The sequence below is a fragment of the Pleurodeles waltl genome, chromosome 9, assembly GCF_031143425.1.
Source record: "Pleurodeles waltl isolate 20211129_DDA chromosome 9, aPleWal1.hap1.20221129, whole genome shotgun sequence".
Taxonomy (NCBI): Eukaryota; Metazoa; Chordata; class Amphibia; order Caudata; family Salamandridae; genus Pleurodeles; species Pleurodeles waltl.
The window spans coordinates 892,963,871-892,980,373 of NC_090448.1; the positions used below are offsets into that span (position 1 = coordinate 892,963,871).

Below are 16,503 nucleotides of genomic sequence, written 5' to 3' on the forward strand. Positions count from 1 at the left end.
ATAAGTTTTGCGTAGTGTACATTTTACAGTCTGCTCTTTAAAATGACCCAATTAACATACGTGAGAATTTTCTTACCAAATACCCACTTTCAATTGCTCGCGATGGAGCATTAGAGGTGTTTAGCTGCAATAGTAGTGCTGTAAAGAGGTTATAAGAAACAATTAAGACGGAAATACGTGTTGAGAATAAGGATGAATAGAGGATGAACATTTGAAAGAAGCCAAGAGGCCCAAATGAGAGGCAGTGTACTGAAGATTGTGTTTGATATTCTTTACGAGGCCGCATCCAGGTCTGTTCAGGCGCTCATTGCAGATGGCAGGCACCTCTGCCTGTCTAGCCTTGCCCAAGAAAAAACGTGAACATGTGCAAAGACTCCACAAAGCAACGGTGTGAGTAGTGTTCAGTCCTAAGAAATGTGACTCTGTGACTTCTTACTGTAACCAACTTCACTGACTCCATTCTAAACAAATTTATTTTAAATCTGTGCTTAACGTATGAAGCATATAGGGCGCCCAAGGTCTCCATTCTTTTCTAAAACGTATTGTAAATGTATTCCTACTTGCCATTTGATATCATTGGCTCCTTGAAAAATACATTTAATTTCAATCTACGTGTTTAATATATGAAGTACATTACGGCACAAGGCACCCATTATTTTCTTTAAATGTTCTGTGAATATATCTCAACTTGCCATTTGATATAATCTGGTAATATCGACCTAGTAGTGAAGACATTCAAACTTCAAGTCTTGAAAGGGTGCCCCGTTCAAGTGCAAGTTCAAATTCGCTGGAATTCCCTACCTTTCTCTATGTGATCCAAACCTCAAGTTTCAGATATATTTCAAAACCTAGCTGCCTGCTTCCTGATTCTTTCGAGGTTTGATTAAGAGTTCCTACTCCATCTGTTACTAGTACATTCTCTTAGTGCCATAAAATGAAACGTAACAATATTGTAGTTAGAATGCACAAGGAGGTTGACAGTTGTAGATGAAATGTCAAAGAAATACAAGGGTAACCATGACATTGCAAGGGACTTAGGCTAAATATACATTGTCAAAACAACAGTGGTCTTTGGTTCAAAATCCTAAAAATAAATATTAGTATAATAAAGTTTTAATAAGAACTTGATTCCCATTTTTGGGATAGTAGATTACTGCTTAACTGTACATAATTTTGTCTTTTTGCCGCAAGTGGATTGCTCATTTAAACGGACATGGTTGATCTCCCAGAGCTTGCCCTAATCTTGGACATGGAGATGGACTTTTGCGTGTATCTTGGCAATCACTGCAGGAACCATAAATGTGTGTTTCCATCTTTTGCCATGCTAGAATCTCCTTTTATATCTTACTCTCAGTCTCTCCATATTGTTTGAGTCCTGGTTATGATCCCACAATTTAATGGGATTGAAACACCTTGAACATTGTAACTTACATACCCTTATAGCAATTGCATATTGTACAATTCATAATTCTTGTGTGTGCCACACTTATATGTCATTTATCAATATGTGTGTGGCATCTTATTTGAGCACTTTGGACGTTTTCCTCATGGATAGTCCTATTATTTCACTCTAATTAATTTTTTGACCTCATCTTTATGTTTTTCTAATATGTCATTAAAACTTTATAATACTAATGTTTCTAGTTAGGGCCTTGAACCAGGGACCTCGGTTATATTGATTAGTTGTAGATGACAAGCTCTCTTATACATCACACTTTACAAACTGGCTCATCTTTAGATGTTTACAACAGATGTTGATATTACCTAATTAATGGTGTTCCTTGTGAGAGCCTTTGGATGAGAGGCTGAGGAGATCTTCTGGGATTTCAACATCGGGCATTTAAGACTATGCACAGATCTCCACAATTATGCATTAGGTCATGGTTCTATCATGTTGCAGGCTATGGTTATGATGGAGATGACGTCAGAGAAAGCAGAGTGACACTTTTGGAGCACACATTTTAGAAGGAGATACAAGGAAGAAACTAAGAGAGGGATTTGATGTGACTAAGGTTGCAGGTATTTCTAGAGACATGAGAAGGCATATTAAAACACTGTAAAGGTTTGGAAGCGAAGTATCTAGCAGACGTAGAAAAGAACGGTATTTGTTTCAAGCACATATTGGAATTAGGAGGGTGGGGATTACTTTAAGATGGGCCAGAATAAGCAGGAAGACTTCTCTGCCTATTTTTGGAAGGGGGCAAAGAACCTTATAAGGTGTTACCATCGCTTGACCATAGAGTGGCAAAAGTCAGCTCTTACGAAAAAAGAATGACCATCAAAGTCCCTCTTTGCATCAGGACGTGCCCTCAAATGTATAGCCTCCCTCAGAAGGAAGTTTCCAAAATACACTAAGATAGCTTGTGGTTTCTCCCCTTCCCCCATCTGTTGCTTCTTCATAGTCATAGGAAAGCGGTGTACACTCTGCAGCTCAGAGTCTCAGTCCCACTGGGTTAGCTCAGGAAACACTCCTTTCAAAAGTGTTAACATAATAGAGCCCTCCGCACCTTCAGCAATCCCTAGAGAGCGGAGATTATTTCAATGCTGATGATTTTCAAATTCCTCAAGCTTCTACAGCCCATCTGTCATTTGTGATTATTGTGATCTTTGTTGGGCCTGTATTGCACCAACCTCTGACTCCAGCAGCTCAGAGCACTCTTCCACAACAATGATCCGTTCACCAATGTCAGAGCAAGTTTTGTTGACCTTCTTGACAGCAGCCTGGAGTTTTTTAGAGGCCAAGCGAGTATGCTGATTTACTGAGCGCACATCCTCCTGCAGCTGCTTTATAGACCGAAAGATATGTGACAGCGAAGGTCACAACCCTCTACAGTGCCTCTTGCAGCTCCGTCCACTGGGTGCCCCATGTGAAGATGGTCTGAGCAGTTTTGGGCCTCCAAGTATACCTGCTGTGTGGCCGAATAGTCCCACTTAAGTTTACGGGCCACATTCTCTTCAGAAGCCCATTTGGCGCTACCAGATATGCACCCAGTTTTCCTATGCAACCCACAACCTTGGGTGCATTTGATTGTTGCCGCCACCTCATCCGCTAGGCTGCTGGGATTAAGGTCTGAGTCAGAGTCCTCCACGCACAATGTTCCATTAATCTCTGAGTTTTCGGAATCGCAGAATTGTCAGGAGTGAAAAAACTTATCTCCAGTATCAGGGGATCCTGCAGCGCTCTCTATAGCTTCAAATCCAAATCCTGATTGGGGTACCCTAGAGCTCACTTGCACTTGTGGGAGGAAGGAATTTGACGCAGGGCCCTCAGAGAGATGACTCTCTGCTGGCCGAACTTTAGACAAACAAATATGCTCCCCTGAGTGGCTTTGCACAGAAACAGTGACACCATCATGTTCCCCTGTACCTGATCGGGTAACAACTGCCACAGCATCTGCAGTTAGTATAAGGGCCAACAGAACCGTCCTGGATTTCCTCAGCCCTCCCAGCAGGCTGAACAGAGGCCCTGTTATAATCACCTCCTTCAGCATTCAAAGCTTCCTTTAATAATTCCGGATGTAAGTCTGAAGTGCCAGAGGGAACTGTGGATGAAGGGAGAGGGAACATATCTGGGATAGAGGGCTGTGAAATTCTGGTTTTTATTGGCAGCGAGAGAGGCCCACCACACCTCCTTGAGGTGCTGTTTCTTTGAGGCAAGAGCCTGTGTCTCTACAGGGGCATTAACAGGCGTCTCCTCCCCCTTCCGCAATAGCTGCTTGATGATGCGGTGAGACAAGATGATTCGTCACACTCTTAAGGCCCCAGGCCCCTTTGCCTCCTTTGTTGGTTACCTGCAGAGGGAGGTGCCGCAAAGCCAAAGCGTGCATAGCGCAGAGCATCTCAGCAGCGATCTAAGAATGAGAATGGCCCAGGTAAGCCTAATATGCTGATTCCGACACTTCCCGGCGGCACCTATCATACCGAAACTGCAAGGGGGGAGTACCTAATTACACAGGAAAATCCTGCAGAACAACTCTGTCTTCCTTCACATACCATCTGCAGGAACAGGAAGATCAGTGAGTTGGCTTACTACACGGGCAGCATCTTGCTAATGGGAAAACATGCACCTTCTTATCAGAAACTAAAGCGTATGAGTATTCAAAAGAATTTGGGGCCACTTCTTTTGCAGGGACTTAAATGGATTTAAAGGACTCAGTTGCAGAGTGAGGGCTGCCTAGGTTTATTTTGCCCTTCTGTATTTCTCTATGGTTTCTTAATGTTATTTTTGTGTGGAGTTTAACGGTGCTCACCATAGGCTGTTGGCTTTGGATGTGGATTAGGGGGTACTATGGAGGTCTTGCCTTTTTTTTATTTTCATTCCTTCATCTTTCTCATTTCTTTTTATTTGTAATGATGCAAGAAGGGGGGCAGCGGGTGTGCTGCTGGGCGGCACTTATGAGATCACTGAGGAGTTCAGCTAAGGCAAGGGTGGGTAGGCTATGGAGGTTGGGAGCTGAGGTGTGGGTGTGGTGAGGTGGGCACTCCTTCAACACAAGAGTGAAGAGTTCCTCTTTTGTATAGATACCCTAAGCACATTTATGGTCTTCTATAATTGGGTTTGGTTGATTATGGATCCTCCTTGATGCCGTCAATGGCTAACAGTATTCTAATAGGTATGGTTAATATTTGTGGATTAAATGACGTTAAAAAAACGCTATAGGGTTGCCTTGGAGTTACAGCTGTTGAGGGTGAACATCATCTGTCTTCAAGAGACACATATTGAGGGCCCTGAACTAGGGATTCTTGAGTCACTTGGGCTTCAGTTAGTTGGTGTCACCTCATTTGAAGTGCAGACGAAAGGTGGTGCAATCCTTACAAGAAGGCAACTCTTCTCCTTCAGGCATATACAAGCTGATAGCCAAAGACGGTGAGTTCTAACAGAGTGCCAGATGGTCAATGGGGCATTTATACTATGTGCAATAAACACCAGCCTATCGCTGATGACCTGTCAGTGTTTGAATGGCTTAACGCTGAACTGGCCCTGTGGCCATCACCAATTATTGTTTTCAGCTATTTTAATGTAAATAATTGTCACCTGGGTGGGGATAAACTGCATCCGGGTAGGAAACCCAGAGTTTTCTGATCTTTTTGGGACCTGGCTCATAACCTTGGGTTGGTACACACCTGGGAGTCTATAATGCCTTCTGAACCTAGATACATGTATTATTCTGATCCTCACCAAAAACATGTGCGGCTCAATTACTTTTTAGTGTTGAGTTCTCTAATTCGGGACTGTAGGATTCACAGGTTTCCACGGTATATGTCTGATCATAATTCGCTTGGGTTACCTGTAACATTTAAGAGGTGGGGGTAGGCAATCCCCAAAATGGACCTTTGAACATGCTAGTGAATGAGGACTGTATTAACACCATCAAGAAACTGACCCCAACTTTATGAAAGAAAATATTGGGAGTGCCCCTGTCAGGGTTGTGTGTGACGCATTTAGAGCTGGTGTACGCGGATAAACATTATGTTACAGCCTGAACCACCAAAAGGAGGGGAAGTGCTGCACAGCCGAGCTAAATGCTTTGCTGTCATCGGCAGAAACTAGGTAGGTATCCGCAGTCACCAATGGGGAGAACATACAAGAAACTCAATATCGGGTTGCTATGACTAAGGGTTCAATCATAGAGGTGACTGCTAAGAAGGCAGCAGATAAATACTTTGGGCCTCATTACAACCATGGCGGTCAAAGACCGCCAGGGTTGTTTTGGCGATTGTACCGCCAACAGGCCGGCGGTACAATCTGCTGTATTATGACCGCGGTGGTAGCGCCGCCGTTGCACTGCCGGGACAGGCGTTTTCCCACCATGGTTGTCTCGGCGGTTTTAATCCGCCAGGGCAGCGCTGCTTGCAGTGCTGCCCAGGGGATTACGACTCCCCTTCCCGCCAGCCTGTCCATGGCAGTAGAGACCGCCATGGAAAGGCTGACGGGAAGGGGAGTGGTGGGGCCCCTGGGGGCCCCTGCACTGCCCATGCCCTTGGTATGGGCAGTGCAGGGGACCCCAGGCACAGCCCCACCTGAAAAGCACGACGGGTACAGCTGCACCTGTCACACGGCCGCAACACCACCAGCTCCATTAGGAGCTGGCTCCAATGTTACGCCTGACATTCCCGCTGGATCGGCGGGCGGAAACTCTGTTTCCACCCGCTGGCCCAGCGGGGATGTCGTAAAGCGGCCGGCGGGATTGCTGCCGCATAGGTGGCCGCTTGGTGGTCCAACCTTGGCGGGCGGCGGAGAATGAGGGCCTATGTCTGTAAAAAGAGATCTTATGAATTCAGTGAGCGGGTCTGTCATCTTCTTCCCCTTCATGTGAGTCAGCAGCAAGGAGAAAAGGGAATAAAAAGGGATTCCACTTTAGGCCTCGTCTCCGAACCCCGGGACATTTGAGCAGCCTTTCAAAAGTACTATTCGAACTTATACACTGAAGATCTGGACTGGGAGAATATATTCTGGGATCAAATCCCCTCAAGCGTCTTAGATAGATCTGACTGAAAGTCATTAGAAACTCCTGTTTCATAGGAAGAAATTATGCAGGCACTCTCCCATATACCAACAGGAAAAGCAGTCATACCAGATTGTATTCCCCCTCAAGTTCTATCAGGTGTTTTCTACATCAATCAAGGAGTATTTATTATACCTTTTTCTGCTTATTCAAAATAGCAAGGCTCCTCCAACGACGTGGTCCATGGCTAATATCGTCATTTTCTCTAAAAAACATAAAAATGAGCAGGAATTGGGATCTTACCATCTAATTACGCTAAGTAACCGTTACTCTAAGATTTATTCTAAGGTCCTGGCTATACGCCTGTCCAGTGCCATCAGCAAAATTTCATCGCCCAGACAACATGGCTTTATTCCCTTGTGGAGGCCGACCGACCATCCCCACCATTTGATTTAGCTTTTTGATGCCACAGGTATTGCCTGAGATCCTATAGCTCCGATTTTAGTGGGTGTTGAGAAAGCATTTGATAGGGTCTCCTGGCTGTACCTATGTGATGTCTTGCGGCATCGGGCCCGGATTCATAAAAGACACTCGGGCTCTATATTAAGATCCAGTGACCACGGTGTTTGTGATCCAAAGGGGGACAAGGCAGGGATGTCCTTGTTCCCCTTTACTCTTTGCAATTTATATCAGTCCATTTATTTCTAGGTTTGAGGCTAACTCCAAGATTGTTCCAGTTCAGCTGAACGGATGGAATATTAAGACCCTGGCATATGCCGATGACATCGCCGTGGTTTCTCCAGATCCTAAAACTGCTTTGGAAGATACTGGAAACCAAGCTAGTTGGTTTAGGCAGTTTTCAGGGTACCGGCTCAACCACAATAAGACTCAAGTGGTGGCCAACAGGTCAGTTTCTTTGAATGATTCTTGTGTAGTTGATTGTGCAATATATTTAGGAATCAATATCTCTTCTAATGCTGACCGAATTGTTGGCCTAAATATGGAACCCTTAATAGAGAAAGATGTAAGGATCTTACTCGGATTAACAATGTACCTATATCTCTGCATGGCCCCTCTAGTGTTCTTAAAATACTGCTTCTTCTGAAGGTTTTATATATTTTCCAGGCTATCCCAGTTGAAGTAGAATTGTTGGTTCAAAAGGCTGGAAGCAGGGTCGTACAGCCGGACCCGGAGAGCTTTGGTGTTTTTAACACTCCCGTGGGATAGAGGATCCTGGTCAGTCCCAAATCTAAAATTATATTATTGGGCTTCTACTCACCAGCAATGTCAAAGTCGAGCCCAGGAGGAGAGATCATATTTGGAGGTAGCCAGCAGCACCCCTCCCCAGGATTTGCACTCCTTCTAGGGAAGGAGGCCTGGGGCTGCTTGTGGAGACAAGTTGAATACAGGAAATTTAAAAACGTTTTGTTTAAGACTGTGCTGTGTGCCGTTAAGGTATGGCCGCAGTGTGTAAACATTTAGGCATAGGGCAGGTTAATTATAATACTTCTACGGCTAACAATTCCTCTCTTCCAGATGTACTTCAAGACCCTTGCATCTCTCCCTGTAAAGGATTGGGGCTCTCCAGGTTGGGGGAGTTTTTTCCGATACAGGCCTGGATTCTTTTGAAGATTAGGTTAGGGAATTTTCAATTGGGCATAAGGATTTTTTTTTAATTCTTGCAAATAAGGGACTTTCTTAACTGGAAGGGAGGCAGCCCCACTTGATTCCTGCGGGTAGATTTAGTGAATATACTCTTAAGAGCTGGCTCTCGACTGAGTGGGGAAATGTATGGCTCGTTACATAAACATATGAGGGATGACTTGGAAAAACACTCTGATAAATGGTGTGAGACATTTTTCATCTCTAATTCTGTTCTTTTGGATTCTGTCTGTCTTGGCCGTCGGTTTTCTTGGGTGCTAATTTGCTAGCCCAGCATTATAAGACCTGTTTCAATCTGTACAATACACCTAAGAAGATTGTGCAGTGGGGGAGATAAGGGAACTCGATTCCCAAGATGTCTCCTCCATGGTGCAGACCTGATTCATATGTGTGCCAGCTGTCCGATGCTTACTGATACTATCATAAAAATTTCTGAATTATTTGAATGGCACACTAAAACTGTGATTCTCGTTAACTTCACAGCTGATAATACTCGGAGTGCAGGAAGATGTTCCTGAAGGAGTTTGTATGTTTTTGTTTATGGCTGTAGCAGTATTTTGGCTGTGCATTGCTTCTTCTTGGCTTCACTCTGAAGCCCCCTCCTGTGGTCAGTGGCTTGCTAGAGTGATGGCCATATATAAGCTTGAGCAAGCCTTGTACCAGTTGAAGGGTAAAGGGGCCAAGAAGAGGGGAATCTGCATCTGGGCCCCTTTAAGAGAGTAGGTACAGACATATAATGAATAGTTGACAGATGACGCTTTATAGGACACTGATGGCCCTCTTAACAGTGTAACTCCTAGTAAAAGTCAATCTGATTCTAAGGGGATGGTTTGGTTGTGGTATGGTTTATTGCAGTTAGCACCTGACACTATATTTATTGCACTTTAACCATTGCACTTTATTTATTGCACTTTACTTGATCAAATGAATTTGGGGATTTGTAGTTGTTCCGTATACTGATTAGTGACTGTTTATATTTAAAAAATCTTGAATTAAAAATGAAAAAAGGAATTAAGATGAGGAGAAAGGTAAATAAGAAAATGAAAATGAAAAGAGTGAAAACTCTGATGTGGGTTGTGAGTGACTGTTAGAATAGATTCTTGGAAATACTGACAGATCTGGTAGTATTAAAAAAATAAACCTTTGGCCAGGTCCAAACCTCCCTTTTTCTAAGTCACCTATAAGGTATGCCTTAATCAGCCCATATGGCAAGGTGCATCGTATTTAAAAGGTAGGACATGTGTTTTTAGTTTTACATGTCCTGGTAGTAAAAAGCTCCCAAATTTGTTTTTCACTGTTGTGAGGCTGATCTCTCCCATAGTCTAATATTGGCTTACCTTATTACATTTAATTAGGGCTAACTTTTGATAGGGAATAGGAGATAAGGAATGTGTGGTCTCAAATGAATTGTAATCTAAAGACCACCTTAATGATAAAGTCAGATTCTAAGTCACAATTATGAAAATGCCACTTTTAGAAAGCTGGCATGTTTTTGTTCTAACCATGTGGTGCCTGCATCCTTTTCCCTGGGTCACATGACTGTGAATAGTTGACATCTGGCCTTTGCATATTCCTCCAAGACAAAGGGGGACTAGATGTTGACAGGATGGGCCATCCTACCAGGATGAGAGGAGTGGAGCTGTTCCTTACCCCACTTACATTTCATAGGGCTATTCCAGCACACTCACAATGGAACTTGACACCAGACATTTATCACTCTAGACTGCTTGAAGCCTGGGCAGGGGAAGGAAGCAATATTCCAGAACTAGATGTGGGGATAGCCTGGAAGGGCCCACACTTCGAAGGCTGGTACCAGGTATAAATATTGGATCCTCAGAACAACTCCTAGTACACAACCGGACCTGTGCAGGTCCCCCAGAAGTACTGCCTTGTACTTCAGAGGACTGCCCTGCTGCTTGAGTCTTGCTTTGCATCTCAGTCAACTGTCCTGCTGCTACCAGAAAACTGCCCTGCTGCTTGAAGCTTGTCTAGTCCCCTCAGAGGATTGCCCTGCAGATTGAGACCTGTCTTGCTGCTTGATCCTAGGACTACCAGGTTGACTCCAAGGGATAATTGGCTGGCATCCTTTGTGAGCTAAAGGGACCAAGCAAACTGCACCTGGCCTCTGCCTGGAGTGAGTCCTAACTCAAGTAGTGCCAACCAGTCTTGGACCTTGGAAGCAGTGCTAAAGGAACAGACAATGAATCCTAGGACTTTGAAAAATTGTCACAAAAAACTGGCCTGAGAAACAACAGGAGAGCATGAATTACCTTCTTGCCAACCCACTAAGGTAATGCATTGCTGATTGGCATGAATTTGTTGTAACTCCTGCTATGTTCTTTTCTGCAGCATCAAATCCTGGTGAGCGGGACCTCTGAGCAACGGTCTCTGGCCTAATGGAGCCTTCGTCAGCTTAAGCCTGTAACCTCATCCTGCTTTAGATTTTCCACTTCAAAAAAATTAACAAAGTGCAAAAGTAGAAATCTTCAATGTGACTCCGCCCAGCGGCTCCTCAACGTCAGCATCTCCTTCTCGGACACTGATGGCTGCCATGATCAGCTGGGAACAGGCCCAATCCATCTTCTATAGTCCAACAGTGCTCTATTGTGGTCAGCTTTAACTTTAAACTTTGCCATGGTCTGGAGCAACGAGGTACTCGCGGTTGGCGCTTTGATCTTTTAGATGTTATTTTTCACTTCAAACTTTAAAAATTCGTAACTCTGCTGCTACCATTCGGATTCATGTTGATGTCACTTTATTTACTGGATTTAACTCTATTTTTCTAAATTGGGTTTGTGATTTTTCTTGTGTTGTGTTTTTACTTTATTGCTGTTTGGGTGCTACATAAATAGTTAACACGGCACCTCTATGTTAAGCCATGACTACTTTTATTCCAACATACCAGAGGGTTAAGCACAGGTTAATTTAGTGGCTTTTGTGAATAACCCTGACAAGGACTGTAGTTGTGTGAGGAGAGTTTCACCACCTCAACCAACAACCCAATATCTTACTAAAAGCAAGAAGTGCCTGATAATATTGAAAAGAGTTAGTAAAAAATGTTAAAACTGCATTTACATTTTTGAAGATGGAGTCACTCCAATTTGAAGAGATAAAAGATAACCAACAGGAGCATGCACTGAATGTCAATATAATAGGACGTCTTTATTGACCTTTATATCCACTCATGTGCTCAACTAAAATGGGTCCTTCTTTAAGGAAAATGTGACTAAGCATGTGGGAATACCCTTAGTAGAGAGCAATAATATTAGGATGGAGTACAAGACTGATTTATCAAAAACCTTTATCAGTTAGCTAAAAACATGCAATTTAGAAAGATGGCAAGTGATCCATAAAGCTCTGTTGCGTTATTTATAAATAATCCCACTTTGACACAGTGGATTCATTATCAAGATTAGATAATTTGCTCACCCTGGGTAGAATTCAAAACACTGAGTTAGCCGTTTATAAGGTCCTTTTGCATACTTATTTCCTCTGGTTGGTTGGCTTATGGAGGTTTCTACAGCAATTATGGACAGTTAATTATAAGAATACACTATCATGGTATACCTAGTTAAGGAATTGACCATTTAAGCAGACCACTCTTCTCAGCATTGCCTTTTATAAGTTGGTGTGCATAGTATACTGCAAATGTGTAGGGGGTCTCTATTTCAGAGCTCAGCCACCTTGTGTGATACACGATTTCAAGTGGTGCATATATTGTGGGTGCATACTGAAAGCTTAGCAATTTCCCTGGGCTTTTCATCTCTTTGCATTTCACTTCAAATATGTTGATCCATGTATGTTGCCAACATTGTACCCCCACGGAATTTGTCATGAATCTAAAGAACTCTATGATTCAGGGCACAAAGTGCTAGCTGTAAAGCCGTATTTCAGAGTACTTTGCTGTCGATTTGTATGTAAAGTGCATAAAGACAATGTTCACATTTATGCAGTTGGAAAAGGCTCCTATCGACTATGCAGATGATTTTTTATAACCACAGAATTCAGCTTTACAGAACCAGGAAAAGCAGCTCCCGTAGAGCATCACTGGGCACACTGTACAGTGAAGTAATGAATCCTTATATTTTTTAAAGTATTCACTCAATCATTAACGTAATTACTCTTTCATGCATGTGGAAACATTCCATTAATTAATCCTTATATTTTCTTAAGTTTTCAGTCTTTCACTGACGTAATCCCTCTTTCATTCACTCGAAAATTCATTTGAAAAAATTCCAGCAGCTGCATTTGGAAGTTTTACCTGTATAATGATATTGGGGAAAAATTGAACCACTTCCCAACATAGTTTCTGACAAAACTGTCCCAATACGAAGGTTAGGGGTTACAACAAAAATACTACAGTAGAGCCAACATCATGGTTAGAAAAGGCTTTATCTTTGATTACTTTGCAAATATTTGTGAAAGTGTTAATTACCTGCAAAGTTATTTTGGTAGGAAAAAATATCAAATCATTATCTACAATGTCTTAGAGTGCTCAAAAACATTTTTAAGTTACCATCTTTACAGTGGCTATATCTCATTATTTGTGTTTTGCCACAACTAATACATGAGCGACCAAGAGGCTGTAAGGCATAGGTAAACGTCAGGAAGCACAGAGTATTAAGGAAGTCAACATATTTAGTTGTATTTGCAAGATTATTAAGATATCTTACCTGCTTTAGCTTTAATGCTGTCCCAGTCCTCATAGCTGTCCAAGTGTTCCATAAGTCTAGAGCAGAGCTGCACATTGCCGACATAGTCCAAAAGCACATCTATGATAGGGCCAGCCCATCGACTCATTTCAGGCGTGGACACAACTTCACAAAACTGAAACAAAATCAATAAACACTTACAATGAGCTCTGCAGACAATAGCTAATTATTTGTGATACCGCAATGATTCAACAATGTACATTTCTTTTGCACGAAACACTGCATATTGTTATACCTCCTAGAGGGCCAACTTCACAAAGATTCTGTTGTGAGTGGTGTGACTTATTCATACATTTCTGGAAAATCTCACATATTCAAGGAGAAAGCTAAGTCAATCTGGTCCAAAGAAGGCCCGTTCAAAATGTTATATTACGCCTGCATAATACAAGTATTTTCAAGAATTTCACGTTAAGCTTGTTAGTTGAAATTCTCTTAATTACACCATTATGCCAAATCGCGTACTTAAATCGCAATGCGCTGAAAAGTTATAGCGACATGGTACAATAATAATGTTAACAAACAGAATGTGTGCCATTGTTGTTCGCTGCAGTTGTGTATTTCGTGCCATTTTTAAGTGCAAAATGTGTTCTCGTGTCAAGAATGTATGCGAGGATGCAGTTCCTGCTAGAGTAAAAGGACGGATTGGCGATTCACATAGGTTCAGGTCATTTTGCCGAAAATGTTGCACATCCATAGTCCAAAGTAATCTTTGTTGAATATTCTGCAACAACTCACAGGAAAAGGCATTTAAGGCAACATCTTCAACTAAGCTCAAAGAAATGATATTGCAGGGGCTTTAGCCGAGATCCCTAAAGGACATTTATATTGACATCGATACAAATTGTTATCAAAATAAAAGTACTTCCCAGTGGCAAATAGAGCTAATAAATCACGATTCAAATTACTAATTTAAAATTAGAAGACTATAATAAACTGAAGGAAAGTCGGTTCTCAAGCACCTGTAGAAATACTAATATTCTGTCTAGGCACGTCAATCGGTTTAATTAGCAAATTTTCTCCCATAATTCTAAAATTAGCCCCGTAATCAAACATGCAGCAGATTTCAAAAGCTTGAAAGTGCTTTCTAAAGCATTCAGCTATATGTCTTCGCTTGTAATTTAATTATAGGGCAGCAAGGACGGAAAAAATCACAAATTCCATATAACAGCCTGTGATTTAACTACTGAAAGGAACACATTGGATAAGACCTCAAGCCTCTTATGGTCCAGAGGTGACGGCAGCTTATGACATTCCAACAATCAATTGTGTGTTGAACGGAAAGCCATGTTCTTCATTTGGGCAGACACAGATCAATGTTGTTAATGTTCTTGAATTATTGCTCATCGTGTAGGAGTTCATATGTAATTGCTTGCAAAGATTCTTGGACTGAAGTGTTAGATTTTCTGGATGAAATTTTGTCAACAAATTTCATTCTGGAGAGGATCTTGCCTGATTTGTAATTATCTTACAATGTACGTCGTTTTTTGCAAAATACTGTGGCCATCAACAATCAGGCTCTTCCCCTACCAAATGCCCTTTATCATAAATAGTTTAAAATATAAGGCACATTTATCTTCCTTGTAGGTTTGTGATTTTCTTTGGGAGATCATTAACCTCAGTGAGAGTTTGCTGGAGAGCATTCGAATACAGAGAATAGTATTCTCGAAATAATTTCAAGTTAAAAACCTAACTTTGAACATTTGCCTTTAGTAGTTAAAAGTCTTTGGACCTGATTAGATTTCATGAACTTTGTTTTTTCTTGTTAAGGAACAGAAAAATTCTTGCACCAATATATCAATGATTATGATATAGTCCATGAATGTGCACTGAAAGTACAAAAAGTGGTCGTTAGTAGGTGACACATATATTGCCATGACAGGATCGCAGAATAATATTGAATATTATTTTTATCAGTTGTATAGGGGGTGATTTAGAATTTTTACAGTAATCAGTATCAAAATGCAGATACATATGAAGCTTGTAGTAATTATCTTGCCACAGAGATGGAGGGTGTTGAGCTTCATACCAAGATCAAAGAGAGAGAGTTGATTATACAGAGATATCTTTATAGTATACCTTTTTACAAATGAGATTAAATGTCTTAACATTCATGCCAAGTTACTAAAATATCTTTTATAATCCTTAGGTACACATTTTGACCTGTAGATGTCAGTGCCCAGAAGAGTGACGAGGCAGAGTGGAGACATTCAGGCCCATATTAATTGCCTTTTGACACAGGGCAGCACGACACATCACCTTGCTGCGCTCCCTGCATCAAAGGGAAAGGGTAGGAATGTGCGGTATGTAAGCAACACAGCACATTCCTGTCCTTTCCCACTGCACTGGTGCCGTTTTAGCAGCCTAGCACCAACTCAGGAACCCTTGCACCATGGTGCAAGGGTGTCTGCGTTGTAGTCAGGATTGTCTTTGTGCAGGAAGGGGATCCTTCTTTCATAAAAACAATCCTGAGAGTCTTTTTTCTCTATTTGTGCTGCAGAATCCAGCACACAGAAAGAGGAAAACACAAGAAGAAATAAAGATATTTGTCCTTGTTGCGTCTCCCCTGGGGAGGTGTAAGGTTTTGGGTCATCCCCTGGTTTACAAGCTCTTGTAAATCAGGGAATGCATCAAAATCCATGGGTGTTGGGTGGGAACAGTCACTGCAACGCCCATGGAACGCCTCCCTTGCTCAGAGTAAGGCAATGCAGTGATTTGTGGTCAATCCATATCTATGAGGACATTAAAAGCCACACAAAGTGGCTTTACGTGTTCTCATAGATATGAGTTCAAGTTCTGCACTGCTATTGCGTCACAAAAAGTGGTACAAAGTATGCTCATAAGTATGCCCCCCCAGTGTTTCTCTCTCTTCCTTTCTGAATTTTGACTCCTGGCCAACACATTGTATTGTGTGTGGTCATGAATGGATGCAGTGAATGGTAGAAGAGTGCATCACTCTTGTTAGATCCAGAGTACAAAATCACTGCTTTCTGACAGGTTGCCTAGCCCATGTTACAATCCAGCCTGAGCCGTCGATTCAGACACTACTTATTCTCAGATTTTTGAAATCTTAACCAAAGTCAGCAGGAGGTCAATTCAGTAAGATCAGAATTAAAAGCAGTTGAACAAAAGGGAACTACTATGCAAAGAATAGAAAGGAAAGATGCTAGTCAGGTTATTTTGTCTTTAGAACCAAATGACACCGATCTTTGGGAATTACCATCTCCATTATTAGACAGAAGAGAGAATTAATTATATTTAACACAACACAACTAAAGTTGCTGCATTGCTCACAGAAAACAGCACACAGCCAGGATTAATGAAAATGGCCTGCTGCTGTCATTTCCTGCTCTAGTGCTCTATAAAGCCTACTTAGGGCCATGTATAACCTTTGCACCATGGTGTAGAGGACTTGTCTAGCACAGGATTTGTACTGGAAGCATGCCATTTCAGTACAAAATCTTATGACTAAAAAGATCATTTCTCATATTGTATTCATGCTCTACAGTGCAGTACACATGCAATATGTGGAATGTTTGGCAAAAAGAAAACATTTCTGTTAGACAGTTTTAGGAGGGAGGGTGGCGGGCAGGAAGCACACTCATTCTTTCACACACACACACACACGCACTCATGCACGCACATCCTTAAGAACACTCATCAACATTCAAACATGCATGCACGCA

General features: G+C 42.0%; 1 protein-coding gene across 2 annotated transcripts in view; it reads right to left on the reverse strand.

Moving 5' to 3' along the window:
• Window positions 1-16,503, reverse strand: part of ASB2 (ankyrin repeat and SOCS box containing 2) — a 256,837-nt gene that overhangs the window by 25,063 nt on the left and 215,271 nt on the right. For both annotated transcript variants that reach the window (XM_069208232.1, XM_069208231.1), the window contains one exon: window positions 12,782-12,935. In XM_069208232.1, the coding sequence (XP_069064333.1) occupies window positions 12,782-12,935 (154 nt within the window). The remainder of the gene's footprint in view (window positions 1-12,781; window positions 12,936-16,503) is intronic.